General features: G+C 38.5%; 1 protein-coding gene across 2 annotated transcripts in view; it reads left to right on the plus strand.

Moving 5' to 3' along the window:
- The window catches only part of LOC584001 (mediator of RNA polymerase II transcription subunit 12), a 43423-nt gene that overhangs the window by 22970 nt on the left and 956 nt on the right, over positions 1–19497 (plus strand). For both annotated transcript variants that reach the window (XM_030990576.1, XM_030990577.1), the window contains exons 10-17: positions 50–124; positions 1763–1968; positions 3044–3139; positions 4328–4460; positions 10516–10686; positions 11816–12014; positions 12972–13060; positions 19307–19423. In XM_030990576.1, coding sequence (XP_030846436.1) covers positions 50–124; positions 1763–1968; positions 3044–3139; positions 4328–4460; positions 10516–10686; positions 11816–12014; positions 12972–13060; positions 19307–19423 — 1086 coding nt within the window. The remainder of the gene's footprint in view (positions 1–49; positions 125–1762; positions 1969–3043; positions 3140–4327; positions 4461–10515; positions 10687–11815; positions 12015–12971; positions 13061–19306; positions 19424–19497) is intronic.

Genomic DNA, 19497 nt, shown 5'->3' on the forward strand with positions numbered 1-19497 from the left:
ACACTCAACAGTTATATCTTTAAAAAATTTTTTTTTTTTTTTTTTGCAGCAACCTCATCAAGGTGGTCCTCCAGGTCATCAACAACATGAGCAGTTTTCACACCCTGGTCCAAATCAACATCAGGTATGAATATTACTTGGCTAAGTTACATGTCTTAATAGGCAAATTCATGCAAAAAAATATATTCAAGAAATTGACTTGAAAACACATCAGACAATTAGTCTGAACCGAGTCAGGAGCGAATTTGAAGAAATTATATTTTTAAATGTTGTAAAACCAAAGATATAAGAAGAAAACTGACCAAGTATCTGTACTAAAAATCGTACATGTAAAATTGGTCGTAGACATTCGACAGCTGAAAATGACGCGCACGGTTGTGGTACGTGCGTTCTCGAATCCAAAATCGTATCTCACACACACACTCTCGCCATACCGCGAATGGTCCGTCGTGGGGAGCTAGCCGCCCGAGAGTTTGCCAGCGATACCAACGCACCCTCGGAGCTCCGCAGCGCACAATTTAAGCGGAACTCGAAAGGTTCGAGGTGGGAAGGTGGCGGGCTAGCTTTTTGCCAAAACCACGCTAGAACGTCTGCTGGCAAAGTGAAAATAACTACGATCGAGAACATCGTCGGTTTCAGTGAGATAATTCTGAATTCTAATTGAGACTATATAATAAATTATATCGACAAAGAAACCTCGGTAGATCTCTTATAACTATACAAAAGCTTGTTTATTTCTCGTTTTGACATTTGTTTTCGAGCCATTTTTTCGTGCGCGAGTCAATGCAAACTTTGTATTACCAAACTTTCAACATGCAAGGAACGGGGAACACTCGCAGACCCTGTATCAAATTTGTTGCAAAAAAAAATTTCAAGGGTGATTTTGAAGCAGTGAAGAAAATTTGCGCTGCGATGCGCAGAAATATTCTTGAAAGAAACTTAAAAAATCACACCTGAATTTTCAGAAAATCGTATTTGCATTACCGAGCCTAGTTGTGAGTTGTTTATAACTCAGATTTTATGAAGATTTGTCGGAAATGGTGGTCATTTCTAGGCTAATATTTAAAAAGTTGCATCAGTAATGGGCCCGATGTTTCTCTTATCGTACTCGCATGTTATTTCTACATAGATTAAACATAGGATGGTTAGGGGTAAGACCGGATAACATTATAAAAAAGATATATCCTTCCACCCTCCCATATCCAAGTTTTGGGCTGATTATTGCCGACCCACCACAGCAAGGCCATTCAGATTTTCGTACGCTCGCGAAGCGCCCTCTAGTGCCCCATGAATGTGCCTAGTCTTAACTTGTGTTCAGATCATATCTTAGCACTTTAAAGGGATCAGGTAACTTTGTTTCAAATCCGTAAACAAAATCCTGGATTTAGCTCTTTAGGTTGGTCAGGAACCCCATGACTTTTACAAGCTGATCGCATGTCTGATTATCAAGGTATTTATGATTGCAAATCGAAATCTGAAAAAACGTTTTTCTAATGGTCTTTATAACACTACAGTCTACTGGGGGAAATGAAAAAAACTGGTCACTCAAAGATTTTTACTTTTTTTTTGAGGCAGTTCTTGATCATTTTGAAGTGCAATTTTGTTAGCGCTTCAATATAACACCATATCACAGACACTGATAACATGTAGGGCCGTGCATCTCAGATTTAACATTGTTAAACGACGCCTTTAACAAATTATCCTAATGGACAATCAAAGTTCAGTATGACCATAATGCATCTCTCCCTCTGTCTCCTTTTAGCATCAAGGCCCTCCACCACACCAACCATCCCACCAGTACCAGGGGTCACAACCACCACCCCAGCCCCAAGGACAGAGGTTCAATTCCCCTCCAAGGCAGCCCTACCAGCAGGAGCCTCAGCATCAGCAGCCGAGGGGGCAGTTCAGCACCCCAGACCAGGGAGGGTTCAGGCAGCCTAGGCCTGTGAATCCACAACAACAAATGAGGTAGGTCCTTCAGGAATCATCGGCAAACAATATGAAAACCCTTAACATCGGCTGAGAGCCAAATTTTTTTAAATAACTTTAACATCTGGCTTTCAGCAGTCACTATGATTTAAAAGGCCATTTTCGTAATGTATTCAAATTTATACATAGGTGCTTGATATGAACCTGTTACAAATAATTGTATTTCAATAGTCAGAATGCATAATGCATGTATTGCATGTTGTTAGGCAGGGCAAGCCATACTATTTGTCCTACCAAGCAACAACGAATATATGCAATTTGAATTCCAACTATTAAGATTAATTTCTTTGTAACAGTTGCTGCTTCACAAAGGCATTTTTTGTATTTTTGAAAAGAAAAAAATCAAGTGGTGACTTCAGCAGAATAAGTACAATAGCCTTCTAAGTGCAGGAATTATTGAACAAAAAAAATCTCTGAAATTGGAATTGTTGCCTACTAGGCAATGAAGTCTCGTTTCTTAGCAATGACAAAAGGTTATGAGGGTTTGGAAGTATGGCTATATATTATAAAAATAATAATAATAATATGGTTATTTATATAGCGCCGGTATCCGCCAGGTTCTGACGCTCATGGCGCTTTACACATATTACCCTGGGGTATCTGAGCTGCCAAAGTAACTAGCTTAAGCTTATTAGATACCAATTTACACCTGGGTGGAGAGTAGCAAATGTAGATTATCGTCTTGCCAAAGGACATTAGTGCTGTGGCGGGACTTGAACCCCTTACCTTGTGATCTGCAGTCGGGTAACTTATCCACTCGTCCACAACACTTCTTTATTGTTCATTTTGCTTGAAACCTGTTGATATGATGTATTTCCAGAATCGCTGTTCGTGAGACATCGGTGATGATAAACTTACTGTTTACTGATCAACAGAAAAGAAGCAACTCCATACGGAAAAGGTTGTAAGGAAAGGTGATGCAACTCAGAATTGTAATAAGGCTTTGAAAACTTTGGGGATGTACTCAAGTTTATAGGGTATTGAAAAAGAAGAAAAGGAATTTTATTTGTACAATAATGACCTATCATCACCTTTGACCTTCCAATTTATCCAGAGGTCCAAGACCAGTTCAACAACAGGCCCAGAGAGGGCGCCAGAACACTGTCTCTAGGCAACCAGTGAGACAACGGTCACCACAACAACAAGCTCCGTAAGCATGATTGTCACTTATCATTCTACTACAGTCAAACCTGCTTTAGTGACCACCTGTCTACAAAGACAACCTGTCTACAACAAGCACATTTGTTGTTTCCCTTGAAAATGGTTTCTCATTGAAACATGTACTAAAGGAACCTGTCTACAAAGACCATTTTTTGTGTTTCCCTTGGGCGGTCGCTACAGACAGGTTTGAGTGTATATTATAATGAATTCTTTATCTATTAGGTCTTTTGTTTATATTACAGCACCTGGGTTTTTTTAATGATTAGTAATACTGTATACCATTCCAAAGTGATTTTTGATAGCTCTATGCGAATTGATGACATAGTTGTCGTAACTTTATAATGATCAGTAGTCATAGCGATCATACTTGTCATCGTAATAGTTTTGGTTGTCAATATTGTTGCATCAGCAGCAGTCACATTAGTGAAGACATAGTGAAGACACTGAAGACATACCTTTACAATTCTTAATTTGTCCTTAGAGTATGGGATAGCACCTTGTATCCTCTTGAAAATGCACTATGTATCCAAGTAATATTATTATTATCAGGATATAAACATAAAGAATCAAAGCGTGACGTCATACCGGCCAAGTTGAAAAGGTCGCTGGTTCCAAACTTTTTTGTGATAAACAAAGGCATGATGATCACACAAGCCCGAAACACAGCTCCTGCCCGTTGTTTTGATGATCTCATGGTGAACCTCATGGGCAGGCACTGTTTTTAAAGGGATTAGGTATCTTTGCCTCAGATTCTAACAAAATCCTGGATTTAGCTTGTGCTGCAATCATAATTATAAACCTTTAGGTCAGTCAGGAATCCCATGACTTTTACAAGCCGATCGCCTGTCTGATTATCAAGATATTTATCGAAATCAAAATCTGAAAAACGTTTTCTTAATGGTTTTTATAACGCTACAGTCTACTGGGGGAAATGAGTATGGTAAAACCGGTCATTTACTTTTTTTGAGGCACTTCTTGATCATTTTGAAGTACAATTTTTGTTAGGGCTTCAATATTACACCATATCACAGACACCGATAACACATAGGGCGATGCATCTCAGATATAACATTGTTAAGCGATACCTTTAAGAACCAGCAGACTGGACCACGAGCAAATATGACGTTCGCACTTCGGTAATCTATACATCTAAATGATTGTTTGTTTTGTTTATTAGGCCTCAGAGATCAGTAGCCCCTCCCAGTCAGCTGATCCAGGCTGCTGCGTCCAAGACAGCTAAACCGCCAACCAAGGACCTCAGACAAGTTATCTCCCGGAAAACAGGCGCAGACTCGTCTAAAGGAGGAGAGGTATGTTGTCATGTTCCTCAAGAAAATTGCTGGATCCTCAGGAAGAAAAGTATTAATACTAATGAGGCTCCTGCATTTAAACAGTCATACTACTATCCGTTTTCTTTGCATTCTTTTCTAATTGTTATTGACCAGTATTACTCAAGATAGTTGCAGGGTCATTAGGAAGAGCAGTATTAATACTAATTAAGCTTTCCATTTAAAATAAGAACAAAATTACTTTTAATACTCTTTCCCTTGCTTTGTCATTGCTATTAAGTTCAGTTCAGTTCATTTATTCAATTCATTTCTAAAATGTACAGACAGTTGTACGTGACAAAAAACATACATATTTACAAGTCATGAAATAAAAAAGCAATAAATATTATAAGTAGGCCTATTACATTGTAAGAAAATGAATTATGAGAACTTTAAAATAAAGCCAGATTGGCCTTGTGAAAAAAAAGTCCCCATTTGCTAGAGAGTGATTTGGAGGCTTCATAATAATAGTTTCAAATTTGTACAACAAAGGGAAAAGAAACAAGCAATGGATATGAATATATACATGCATAGAATATGAAATACAAAATACCTACATGTAGATGCCAACAGATATAAAGTGCATCCAAGTAATTACCCGATCCCCCCCCCCCCCCCAAAAAAAAAAAAAAAACAACAACAACAACAACCTAAAAACCTAAATTACTTCCTTTTTCAAGTGGATGTTTTCAAATATCAAAGAGTTGCAAACTAAGCATATTTTGAAATAAAATATTGTTTCAATTTTCTTTTAAAGAAAGAAAGAGAGAGAGAGATGCATGAACAAATATAATTGGGAAGTGAGTTCCAGATTGTTGGGAAACTATATCGAACTGACCGTTGTACAAAGGTTTTCCCGACTTTCCATAAATGAAATAAGCTGCTGTTTCGTGTGCCATGGGAATGAATTTCTTTATTTATAGTGAACATTTTAACAATATTTTTGGGGAGGATACTCTTGAAGTAAAAATATCCAAGTAGGATAGTATGATATTGGTATAAATGGAAAATGTTCAAAGTATTCAATTTATGGAAAAGGGGAGCCGAATGAGTAAGATAATGACTACCAGTACATATTCGTATTGCCCTCTTTTGTAATTTGAAAATGACATCTAATTTGGTTTTACTACAATTTCCCCAGACAGTTATACAATATAAGATATGTGATAATATTAAGGCGTTATACAGTGAGAATAAGGCTGAACCAGGAAGACAGCTTCTTAATTTATACATAATACCAATGCATTTAGATATTTTGGTACTTAAATAGTTAATATGTGAATCCCACTTCAAATTTTCATCTATATTGACTCCAAGAAAACAAATAGATTTAGATTTAGTTATTGGTGTAGAATCGATACTTAATGTAAGATCATTGCAGGTTTTAGTCGCATTGGACAGCTTATTATGGAAAGATATAAAACAAGTTTTAGTCAGATTAAGTATTAATTTATTGGCCTTAAACCATTTAGATATGTTATGTAGTTCAACATTAATATTCTCTTGCATATCTTTTAAATCCGGCTGAGTAAAGAACAAAGTGGTATCGTCTGCATACATAATAAAGTCAAATTTGGTAGATGATTTTTCAATATCGTTAACGTATATGAGAAATAATAGGGGACCTAATATAGAACCTTGTGGAACCCCGTGTTTAATTAAACTATGAGTGGAAGAAGCATCATTGAATATGGTAAATTGATAACGACTACATAGATAGTTTTTAAACCATATGAGTGGGAGGCCATGTACACCATAATGCTGTAGTTTACATAATAGAATATCGTGATTAACTATATCAAACGCCTTTGAGAGATCTATAAATACTCCTATTCCAAAATCGTTATTTTTTACTGAAGATACAATTTTATCCTGTAAATCTATAAGAGCATGACAAGTCGAGTGGTTACTTCTAAATCCATATTGACTGTCTGTTAAGATGCTGTTAGCTATTAAGAATGAATACAAACGTTTATACATACATTTTTCCAGTATCTTTGAGAAGCATGGCAATATTGAAATAGGTCTATAGTTTTTGCAGAGATGAGAGTCATTTTTCTTATAAACTGGTACAATTTTAGCAATTTTAAGTTTGTCTGGTACATTACCTGTACTTATAGATAAATTGAATATATAACATAAAGGCTTTACAATCGAGTATATAATCTTTTTTACAATATTACTGTTGATGCCGTCAAAACCACAGGAGTTACTTTTCTTCAGCGATTTAGTAATTTCAAGAATTTCAGATTCAGTAATAGGCTTTAAAAATAACGATTTCGAGAGTGGATCATTTAAATATCCTTCAAATGTATCATTTCGTGCAACAACCTGAGAAGAAGTTAAAATATTTGTGCAGCAATTAATAAAATATGAATTGAATTCATTAGCTATACATTGTGAGTCATCTATTCTTTTGTCGTTGCATAAAATATACTGAGGTGGATTACGTTTGGATTTACAAAGTAGTTTGTTTATGACGGACCAAGTACCCTTGATATCATGCTTGGTTCGATTCAATTTATCACAAAAATATTTCCTTTTCACTTTATGTAATATATTATTAACTTTATTCCTATATGTTTTATACTTTGCTTGATTTGAGGGTGAGCGATCATTAAGAAATTTCTTATACAACTTATTTTTTTTCTTGATATATCGTAAAAGTCCTGGTGTTATCCAAGGTTTATGTATACATGATTTCTTATTGTTACTAGTACATAGAGGTAGATTTCTGTCATATAAAACTAAAAGCTTACTTAAAAACAAGTCATAAGCAGTATTAACATTATTGCACGAATACAATGAAGACCAATCCACTTCGTACAGTTCTCTTTGTAATTTCTTTACACCATCATCTGTTACTGCACGTCTGAAATTAATTGTAGTATGCTGACTCTTTGTCAGCAAATTAGTTTTATCCAACACAAGAAAAATAGGTAAATGGTCTGTTAACTCAACAGAAAAACTGCCACTTTCCAGATTTCTTTCGAATGTATTAATAAAAATGTTATCAATGAGAGATGCAGTATTCATAGTAATACGAATTGGATATTTGATGACAGGAGTAAGACCAAATGAAAAATTAATGTTTAGGAAATCGTTTGTATTTTCATCAGTTGATTTCAGTAAGTCTATATTAAAATCACCTGTCATAATAATTTCTCTTTTTTCAGTGCTAAGTTTTTCAAGCGTTTCAGAATAAAAATGTATGAATGATTTAATATCTGTGCTAGGCTTTCGATAAAAAACACCAACCGTCAGCCTATCTCTATCTTGTCTAAACAAATCTACACATAAATATTCACAAGTGGAATCACTTTCTACGGAGTGTGTAATTGATTCTCTTCTTTGAAAATTAATGTCATTTTTAATGAAAATACCAACACCTCCGCCTCTACCAGATTTTCTATCAACGTTGACAAACTTGTATCCATCTAAATGAAATGGAATTACTGGTAAACCACATATCCATGTTTCTGATATAGCTATAACTGAAAAACTGTTCTTTATGATAGATAGAAAATTAGAAATGTTCTCAAAATTTGTATGAAGGCTTCTGGCATTTAAGTGAATCATGCTGAATTCGGCACAAGACTGGAAATGTTCATTAAATTCAAAAGGGGTGTAGCTGTTACAAGCAAAATCTGGGTTATTGACATGCAGATCAGGATCAAGATCGTTAAGTGGGTTGTTCATACGAAAGTTCATTCTTACTTATAAGATTACACATTTTGATCGTAGCAATAAAGAAAAAAGAAGAGAGCGCAACTCTACAAAAATAAGTATTACAAACTATTCCGCACCTGAAGCATAGATGGAAATACATGTAAAAATACATGCAACATGCAAAAGAACGAATGTGGGAAGAATTGATATATTTATATTCTTTCATTATAGTCATAAAAGTCAAATTTATTATACGGAAATACAAAAACAACTTAACAAAACAGTTAAGCATAAACAAATACTACATTGATTGAAAATTCCAAGCAATGAATATATATATATAAATATATGTAAAACAGAATTATATACAAATAGTACCAAAAAAAATAAGCGTTCACTTTGTCAAAGTTTGTTATCGAACGATAAAAAGGGAAGTTTTTCCCTCCAGAAGATTGTTTAGTTCAGATTTAACATTTCACTATTCATTTGGCAGAGATTTCAGGTCATCCTCGTTTCTGATGAGTTTTTTCTTATGGTCCTTACCACTCAGTAGAGCAATTATTCTCCCGTCATTGCTCCAAGCAGCTTTAACATGGGGATGTCCTTTTGCCATCGCTAGGAGCTTTTGATTTTTGGCAGTCAAGTCTTCTACTATTGCTCGCTTGCGACCTTTCAGTTTTCGTCGGTTGAGTATAATCTCCTGGCGCTTCCTGTATGACTTGAATTTCACGATGATACCGCGGTAGGTTTTGGTAGGTGCTGTTGGGTCTTCGATGGCGCCGGGAGCAGGCTCTGGAAGGGGTTCACCTGGCATACCAACTCTGTGGCTTCTTTCGATGTCATCGACTGTTAAGTTGACTTTGAGGATGTCATTGACCATTTTCATAACAATGCTGTCTGTGCTTTCACCCTTTCTCTCTGGGCAGCCAAAAAATCGTAAGCAATTACGGCGGGAATATTGTTCCTGTGCATTGATGTTCACACTGACTGCTTTTAGACGATCAGTATGCTCGTTAACCTTCTTTTTCAGGTCATCTATTTCCTTATCCTTGGCGGTATTTCTGGTCTGCAGATCCATTATATCAGCTTGTTGTATTTCAATTGTTTCCTGCAAGCGGCTGATCTTCTTGTCAATGGAATCTTGTACAAGTGACAAAAAGTTTTTGTTGTGCATTATGTCTTTGATGACCTCTTCTATGAGAACAGTGTTCTCCTTCATCGAAGTAGATCGGGCTCTTGTTGTAGTAGGAGGTTCGCCCATCATGCTGGACAATGGGAGTATATCTAAGGTAGATTTGAGAGTCTTACTATTACTATTGAGGCAGGACAATAGGATGAATGAAGAACTTTGTCTCTAAATCTGTAGACTGGAGTTCGCTGAACTACACCAACTGAACTACACGAATTGCTGACAAGATAAAATTGAAGTCTCAGGCTCACATCAAAATCAGTACATGGTACAGTACAGTTTAGGATGATATGAAGATCGAATCTTTGATATTTATATAACTCACTGATTTCACTCCAAATGGTATCACATTTTGTTCCAAAGTCTTCCGGAGGGATGTATTCCAACAAATTTACACCATTTCACAAAATATCACATAGCAATGAAGAGAAATATGGTGAAAGATCAGAGAGAAAAATTGTAATGTGCTTCTCCAGTCCTCCTATACATGTATATACAGCAGAATGGTTTATGATACAGCAGAATGGTTTATGATACAGCAGAATGGTTTATGATACAGCAGAATGGTTAAGTAGAAGGTCATTTTCCATCACAGATCTAGGATTATTTCTAGCTGACAGGGACAGTGAAACATGTATATATATTAAAGACTACTCAAGGAAAACAAGAAAAGTGGTCTTTCTGTACAGGTTACAAAAAACAAAACATGTGCCTTCAGAGAATGTGGTCTTACTAAAGAGTTGTTGGTTATAGCAGATTTTACTGTACAGTCTGGAAGCAACATAGCATTTGTGAATGTAGACAGAAAGTGGAGTGCACCAAAAAACAATCTGAAGCCTTGATGCCATTCTCAATGTTAAAAGGCAACAACATCAGCAACATTATCATGTTTTATTTTTCCGTAATTTCTAGTTGGATGAAGATGCAGAGACGAAGAGACAGAAATGAGAGTGCACTAAAAAAAACAATCTGAAGCCTTGAAACAATTCTCAATTTTAAAAGGAAACAACAACATTATCATGTTTTATTTTTCCATGATTTGTAGTTGGATGAAGATGCAGAGACGAAGAGACAGAAATGAGAGTGCACTTAAAAAAAACAATCTGAAGCCTTGAAACAATTCTCAATTTTAAAAAGAAACAACACCATTATCATGTTTTATTTTTCCATGATTTGTAGTTGGATGAAGATGCAGAGACGAAGCGACTGAGGGTGATGATCGATGAACAGAAGAAGTTACGAGAACTCATCATGAAGCGGAAGGAAGAGCGGCGCCAGCAGATGGCCATTCAGAAACAAGCCGATCTCAAGAAGAGAATATCCGATCAGAAGAAGCAACACGGAGACACGGTAAGATTTACCCGTTGATTACTGAATTTCTCATTCCCATAGAGTTAACACAGGGATCACCCGGTTCCCGTTGCCAATGGGTTAACAAAACAAAGAAAATGATTATTGTAATGGTCTTTTTTTTTGTAGTACGTATCAAATACAGTGGAAAAATCATATGTTAGCATTCTTGCTCTGGAAGGTTCAGGAAGCTCTAAAAGAGCGCTGAAAAAGGGTTTTAAAGTAATGCTATGAAAAAGAAGAAGAAAAACTCTTTAAAGGGATCGTTTAACGATGTTAAATCTGAGATACGGGCCTACATGTTATCAGTGTCTGTGATACGGTGTAATATTGAAGCCCTAAAAAACTTGCGCTTCAAAATGATCAAGAAGTGCCTCAAAAAGTAAATATCTTTGAGTGACCGGTTTTACCATACTCGTTTTCCCCAATGTAGTCTTATGAAAACCGTTTGGCAAATGGTTTTCAAAATTTGTACTTCCAAACATAAATATCTTGATAATCAGATAGGCAATCGGCTTGTAAAAGTCATGGGGTTCCTGACTGACCTAAAGGTTTATAATTATCATTGCAACATGAGCTAAATCCAGAATTTTGTTTCGGAATCTGAGACAAAGTTACCAGATCCTTTTAACCACTTGAAAGAAAATCCTGCACATACTACAATGAATGTTAAAAATATATTTTCAGTGTAAAAAAAATGATTTAAGTTACAAAACACTTCCCATGTCGCTCTGCACTTTCAAATTTTATTCAGAATTTATTTATTTGCTGATGGTCAGTCCAATCCAGATTTAGAATTTTAGAAAAGTTTCAAAGAGCTTGCATTATTAGGTCAAATAGAAATCAAAGAGGATTGTGAAAACATCATTTCCAGAGCAATTTGATGCATATTCCAACAAACAAGATCTTTTAAAGCCCATCTGTACTAGTTTATAGGAGGGATTAGACCACCCTGCAAGGCCACTGGACAGGTGGTTATCTCATCAACTCGGCTCTCAATTAACATAAGAATAAGAGGATCATGGGGGACCAATAGTCACCGATTAGGTATTGTTTTCTATATAGAGGGAGCAAGTAGCTACAAGTAGAACAGTGGGGCTTAATTTTCTTTTTTTGTTTGCTCCCTTAGTCCAACCAACCCTCCGCAGCCAAAAAGATAACACCTTCAATGAAACGTAGAGGGAGTGCTTCAGGCCCTCAGCAGGAGACTCGCCCACCAAAGATGGTGTCTCCGCCAGCTCAGACAACTCAACAGTTCCACCATCAAGAGCAGCAGCAGCAACACCAGCAACATGTTGTATACAACACCAACCAAAATGCAAGTCATGGTGAGTAATATGTAGCCATCAACTCTCTAGCCATTACCAGCTTGTATGCCACAAATGACAATTTGATTGATGGGTCATGAGGTCAAGTTAAGAGGTTTAAAGCCTGTCTGCACTACTTGTAGCTACTTGCGCCCTCTATATAGCCAACAATGCCTAAGCGGTACCCGTCGATCCCCCATGGTCCTCTTTTTCTTATGTTAATTGAGAGCTGATTTTATGAGATAACCATCTGCCTGTGACCACGCAGGGAGGTCTATTCCCTCCTGGCCAAACTAGTACAGATAGGCTTTAAGACATCAAGGAAGGTAAAATGACTAGACCAGACACAAGGGGTCTTGCGGTTCATTCACATGATCACAGTTTCTTATGATGCACTTTACCAGTAAATATCCTCAATGTTGGTTATTGCCTCAAACCTGTTGATATGATGTATCTCAAGAATCGCTGTTCATGATTCACTTAGTGATGATGAACTTATCATTAACTGATCAACAGGAATAAAGCAAACTCCACAGTTATTTGAATTATAATACTTATAGTTGTCTTACAATATTACAAAGAAATTACAAATCTCTGCAGCAATTAGAGATATCCTTGAAGAAAATTACGTTATTTTCCAATTTGCATTGAAAATCATAACACACCGTCAGGATACCCACTTAACTTTAGTCAGTGTTGTATACTTAAATGTTTTATATTGAATAAGTTTTTTGTTCAAGGGTATCTGACTGGCTGATAGACTTTTGTGTTGACACTCATTTTTACAATTGCATTGCGTAATAGTCATCGCCAGTTTTCTTGTACAAATATCGCTTTCGTGTGTTGATTGTTTGGGTTTTTTATTTCACATTTTGATTTTTGAAGTAACATACATTTCCATTTACCCCTGCCAAAGGTATCTCAAAAACTATTGCAGATTAACATACTCTAATTTTTCTCTTTTTTGTGCCCCTGTAGATGAGGGGTCACCCCCATTCCATCACCAGGGCGGGGGCCACCAGCAACAGCCACCAGGACAGCAGTGGAGAGAGCAAGGCAATGTCAAGGTAAGTAGAGGCACTTTATCTTCATTTGGAGAATCCCGTTGAAAGAGCCATACTTAAGCTTTTCGTCTTCACTCATCAGAGTAAAACACAAGAATGTAACAGAAAGCTGAAATCAAACAATATAAACGGAAACAAAAAGGAACAACGTGCAAATATAACAAGCTCTGATTGGCTGTCTATGGTAACGGTAAATTAGGCTTCTTGCCAGCCGGTTATGCCGGGATGATTGCTAAAATAATACGATCCTCTGAACAAACCCTGCATGTCTGCATAGAAGAGGGTCGGTCAACTGAATGTGTGTGGCTTTGAGCATGCGCAGATGAGTAAAGTTTCTCGCTCCGCAGAGAACTTTGAACCAAGATGAACAGTATTCAGCGCAATCTTGGTTGTTCAGCAAGTGCTGAGCCATGGCAGAGTTGGCGTTGTCTACCGTACGGACGTTTCCCTGTTTGCATTCATTCCCTTGATTTCTACTCTCCACCCAGGAGGTCCATGTGATCCTTCACCAGGGATAAGTCCTGGTGAAGGTACATGTACATAAGTCCAAGTGATCCTAGAATCTGGAGGCTTTTTGTCAGGGTTTCTTCTTGGCTGCTGCTGGTGATCTTTGAACGTTCAGGGCTAGACACATGTTCCTGAACCTTGACAGGCTGTGTAGAATTAAGTCCTGGTGAAGGTACATGTACATAAGTCCAAGTGATCCTAGAATCTGAAGGCTTTTACTCAGGGTTTCCTTTTTGGCTGCTGCTGGGGGTGGTCTTTGAAGGTTCAGGGCTAGACACATGTTCCTGAACCTTAACAGGCTGTGTAGGGATAAGTCCTGGTGAAAGTACATGTACATAAGTCCAAGTGATCCTAGAATCTGAAGGCTTTTTGTCAGGGTTTCCTTTTTGGCTGCTGCTGGGGGTGATCTTTGGAGGTTCAGGGCTAGACACATGTTCCTGAACCTTGACATACGCTTGATTGTCCAGTTCAAGATCTTTGGCACAGGAAGCTGGAATGGCCTCTTTAGTGGATCAGCAAGAGGTTTTGACACCTATCTTACATACATACATACATATTGATATTTATATAGCGCCTTTACATTTATGCTCAAAGCGCTTTACATTAGTAAATAAAACAGAATAATTATTTTGCTCTCCAAGTGCATACACCTTAAATTTGTTGTGTAAAACTGTGAAAAGACATTCAAAAAGTTGTGCACCACATGAACCAAGCATGGTTCATACAGTACACAACCTCTTTCACATCCCACACAACTCCACACAATGCCTTGTCTTGGGTCGCTTCAAGTATCCATGGTCCGGGCGGAAGGCTTGGTCTCAGAGACCCATTCCTTGACTGGAGAGATTCAGTCAGATGCGATGCTTACAATTTTAGGTATTTGAGTAGCAGATCCAGATCCCTCGTTACCCTCAATTTTGCAAAGGCTCATCAGCTGATCTGACTTTGATTCGACACACATAGTCGGATGCTTTGGTCAGACTCTCGCTCTTGAAGCCCTGGATAGCAAAATCGGGATTCCGCTATGGTCTTGGTCTGGATGCGATGGCTATGACAGACATGCCAACCGTTCCGATTTTAACGGAACTGTTCCGTTTTTGAAGTTTTTATAGCCCTAAAAAAACGGAACGTTCCGATTTTGGGGAATTTGGCTTTCCATACATACAGGCCTGATAAAAACCTGATTTAAATCGGTTTCCCGATTTTTTTATTTTTCCCGATTTTTTCCCGATTTTTTTTTTTCTTCCCGATTTATTAAAAAAAAAAAAAAAAAAAAAAACAGATTTTTTTTTTTTTTTTTTTTTTTTTTTTTTTACCAATTTTTTTTTCTTCTTCCATATTTTATCCTGATTTTCCCGATTTCCCTCTTATTTTCTCTACTCTTCCCTAATTTGCCCTAATTTTGTCCAAATTTTTTTCACTTGAAAGGCGGGAATGTTGATACATGCCATTTTTTCCCCGCAAATCCTCTTCTGTTTTTTTTTACTCAAGGGGGGCGTGGTTGAGGGGAAAACAAAAAACCTATTTTTTTTTTAGTGCTCACTATCACCCCTGATACATAGCATTGACTACACTGGATAGGCACTTTCACGCACATGGTCCGTCCGCCGCCATCTTGTTTAATTCCGAAACAACACGGCCGCCGTTATTACTGTTTTGATACTAGTGTGCGGTCGTGCATTTTGGGGGGAGCATGGTGGTAGATGATCGTGCGCGCGGCGCCCGCAATACCCATTCAAAGTATAGTAGCGAAGACTTCGGTGATTCAATGGGCACATTGCAAGTGCGATATACGGTGTGTTGTTGTTCATGAACGCCGGGCCTAGCGGCCTGGGCTGGAGTGTCTGTGGTACTGGTGATCGTGAGTGTACGTGTGCGTGTGTAGGATACGAGTTCTGCCGTTTGACTGTGGATTCGAATTTGCCATTCGACGCTTGAACAAGGTGTTTTCTTCCTGAATATTATCATGGATTCACTCAAAAGAGCGAGTACCCAAGGAGGAGATCCTTTGACTGGAAACAGATTTTTAAAAACGTTTTTATGCACATCTTTATTTTGGACTTAAAAATGGTAGGTTCGAAATGCAGTAAGAGTGATTGGGTGTTTGTGTACGTTTTGCGCGAAAATTATGCTGCGGTGTCTTGCGTTCCGGAAAGACCCCCGTTTGTTACGGACAAATATGGTAAATGTTACTGACAGCCATCATATAGGGTTGGCATCTCTGATAATGTATACTGCATTTATTGTCGGCAAGATCTAAAGATCAGTGGTGGAGTCTTGTTCTGCTGACATTGATTTTGACAACCTCATTTACATGTAGCTCAATGAGTTACAATAATTTTGGATTGTTGACTGCATGTTGTCTGGAAAGTTGAATACCATTATTGCCAGTCTCATTTTATGCATAGACTAGATCTACATGTATGTCATGTATAATTATTTAAAAAGTAACTAGAAGTCTAGACTTAAATGCATCACTCTGCATGAGTGGCTAATTAAATCTATGTCTATTATCTGCTCTGCCTCTGCCAAGGATAAATTAAAATGTGGAATTCACTTCAATCACTTTTTTGTTTGGTATGACACAAAAATTACCCATAAACTTGGGTTGAATTTTAGGGGAAATGGTCCCTAAAATAGGCTCAGATTGCACCAGAGAGCATCTGGAAACCCAGAGCTTCCAGGGCCCTAAAGCGGGCCCTGGACCCCGGCTAAAAGGACTTCGCGCTCGTGATGTGCGCTTCGCGCACATAGTGTACAGATTTCTGATTTTCAAATGTTGGCATGTATGCTATGATTTTGGGGAGTTGTGCAGCAGATCCAGATCCCTCGTTAACCTTGGTTTGCAAAGGCTCATCAGCTGATCTGACAGTGATTCGACACACATGGTCAGATGCTTTGGTCAGACCCTCGCTCTTGAAGCCCTGGATAGCAAATCGGGAATCCCCTATATTCTTGGTCTGGAAAGGATCATCAGCTGGTTGAACGTTGATGAGTCAAACATTTGAAATGTTGTTGTTCAGACCTTTGTGCTCAGTCATTGCTGTATCAGATCCTGATTCCCTAGTGACTTGATCTGCAAATAAGGATCATCAGCTGGTTGAACGTTGATGAGTCGAACTTTCGAAGTGCCATTGGTCTGGCAACTGCTCTTAGGCTCTGCTGTAACAGATCCTGAATCCCGAGTGACTTGATCCGCAAATAAGGATCATCAGCCGGTTGAACGTTGATAAGTCGAACTTTCGGAGTGCCATTGGTCTGGCAACTGCTCTTAGGCACTGCTTTATCAGATCCTGTTTCACAAGTGATATGATCTGCAAATAAGGATCATCAGCTTGTTGAACGTTGATAAGTCTAACTTCCGGAGTGCCATTGGTCTGGCAACTGCTCTTAGGCACTGCTTTATCAGATCCTGTTTCACAAGTGATATGATCTGCAGATAAGGATCATCAGCTTGTTGAATGTTGATGAGTCGAACTTTCAGAGTGCCATTGGTCTGGCAACTGCTCTTAGGCTCTGCTGTATCAGATTTGGATTCCCAAAAAACTTGATCTGCAAATTTCATTCATGTATTTCCAATTCTCCTAAAAAACACTTTCAACAATACATTATACATAAAAGCAAAGATATAAACAATACAAAGAACATGGAGGAGCCAGCAGAGGCCATTGGCCTTTCAAAGGCTGAGCTCCAATGGCTGCAGATAATTATAAAAAGTAAAGAGAAAAGAAAGAGTGGGTAGTACATAAACAACCTCAACAGGCTGTGTAAGGATAAGTCTTGGTGAAGGCTTAAAGTGCTTGATTTCCAGAGGCTTGGTGGTCCAGTTCAAGATCTTTGGCGCTGGAAGCTGGAATGGCCTCTTCAGTGGATCAGCAAGAGGTTTTGGAACCTCGATCTTGGGTTGCTTCACAGAATCTATGGTCCAGGCAGAAGGCTTGGTCTCACAGACCCATTCCTTGATCTTGATTGGGTCAGATGCGAAGCCTACGATTTTGGGGAGTTGTGCAGCAGATCCAGATCCCTCGTTACCCTTGATTTGCAAAGGCCCATCAGCTGATCTGAATGATTCGACACACATGGTCGGATGCTTTGGTCAGACTCTCGCTCTTGAAGCCCTGGAAAGCAAAATCGGGATTCCGCTATGGTCTTGGTCTGGATGCGATGCCTACGATTTTGGGGAGTTGTGCAGCAGATCCAGATCCCTCGTTAACCTTGGTTTGCAAAGGCTCATCAGCTGATCTGACTGATTCGACACACATGGTCGGATGCTTTGTTCAGACTCTCGCTCTTGAAGCCCTGGAAAGCAAAATCGGGATTCCGCTATGGTCTTGGTCTGGATGCGAAGCCTACGATTTTGGGGAGTTGTGCAGCAGATCCAGATCCCTCGTTAACCTTGGTTTGCAAAGGCTCATCAGCTGATCTGACTGATTCGACACACATGGTCGGATGCTTTGTTCAGACTCTCGCTCTTGAAGCCCTGGAAAGCAAAATCGGGATTCCGCTATGGTCTTGGTCTGGATGCGATGCCTACGATTTTGGGGAGTTGTGCAGCAGATCCAGATCCCTCGTTAACCTTGGTTTGCAAAGGCTCATCAGCTGATCTGACAGTGATTCGACACACATGGTCAGATGCTTTGGTCAGACCCTCGCTCTTGAAGCCCTGGATAGCAAATTGGGAATCCCCTATATTCTTGGTCTGGAAAGGATCATCAGCTGGTTGAACGTTGATGATTTGAACTTTCGGAGTGCCATCGGTCAACTGCTCTTAGGCTCTGCTTTATCAGATTCAGATTCCCCAGTGGTCTTGATCTGCCAATTTCATCATTTGTTTCCAATTCTCGTAAAAAAATACAGTCAACAATACATTATACATAAAAGCAAATACATGAACAATACAAAGAATATGGAGGAGCCAGCAGAGGCCATCAGCCTTTAAAATGCTGGGCTTCAATGGCCATAGATAATTATACAAAGTAAAGAAAAAAGAAAGAGTTGGTAGTACATGAACAAGTGTGTACAGACTAATTAAACATTAAAAAAAAGATCATCAGCTGTTTGAATGTTGATGAGTTGAACTTTTGGAATACCATGGTTCAGGCTCTTGCGCTCATGCACCACTATATCTGATGCGCAGATGTTATAGAGGTTGGAGAATCAAGGCAATGTCTAAGTTAGTAAGGCATTTCTTATCTCCATTGCATCTCTCCACCCCAGATTTAAAGGGTACATAGCATGCAAATGTCATTATGGTTGGAGAGATCAATTTAGTATTAAAACAAGATTAGATAATTGACCATCTTTCAACAGCCAGGCGCTATAAGCTGATGGCCGTACTGTGGTCATACAAACAGCTGGTCACTGGAGCAGATTTGACTATCTCTTTTTATGCCTCTGTTACGAAGTAGCCGGAGGCATTATGTTTTCGGGTTGTCCACCCGTTCTCGTAATCTCGTTTTCTCAAGAGGTGATTGATTGATGGATTCCTGCCAATTCCTGCCAATTTCTGTATTCACGATATTCTGAGATCCTGTTCATGGATTACAATCAAACTTGAATTTGAAAAAATTGCTTCTTTTTGGTTTGTGAAATCGCTTCATGGTGGAGGCAGTATTTTTCGACTGCATGCAGTCGAAGATCCATCTATTTTTTTCCTCAAATATATGTTATGATTCATTTTGGAACTTCCATTTTGCTATTTTTCATTAAACTTTGTCTTCCATTATATTCATCATCAATCAGGTGTTAACGGATAATGCCCCTCCCCAGGGGCAGCCCATCCCCACCCTAGGGGGATCCCAGACCATGCTGACCCCCTCACCAAACAGAGGAGGGGGTGGCCAAGCATACAGGGGAAGGGTAAGTTGATAACATTCACTTCACTTTGTCAAAATAGAACCTGAATTGATCCTTGTCAATATAACCCCCCACCC

The sequence above is a fragment of the Strongylocentrotus purpuratus genome, unplaced genomic scaffold, assembly GCF_000002235.5.
Source record: "Strongylocentrotus purpuratus isolate Spur 01 unplaced genomic scaffold, Spur_5.0 spur5_scaffold_19, whole genome shotgun sequence".
NCBI classification, from domain to species: Eukaryota; Metazoa; Echinodermata; class Echinoidea; order Camarodonta; family Strongylocentrotidae; genus Strongylocentrotus; species Strongylocentrotus purpuratus.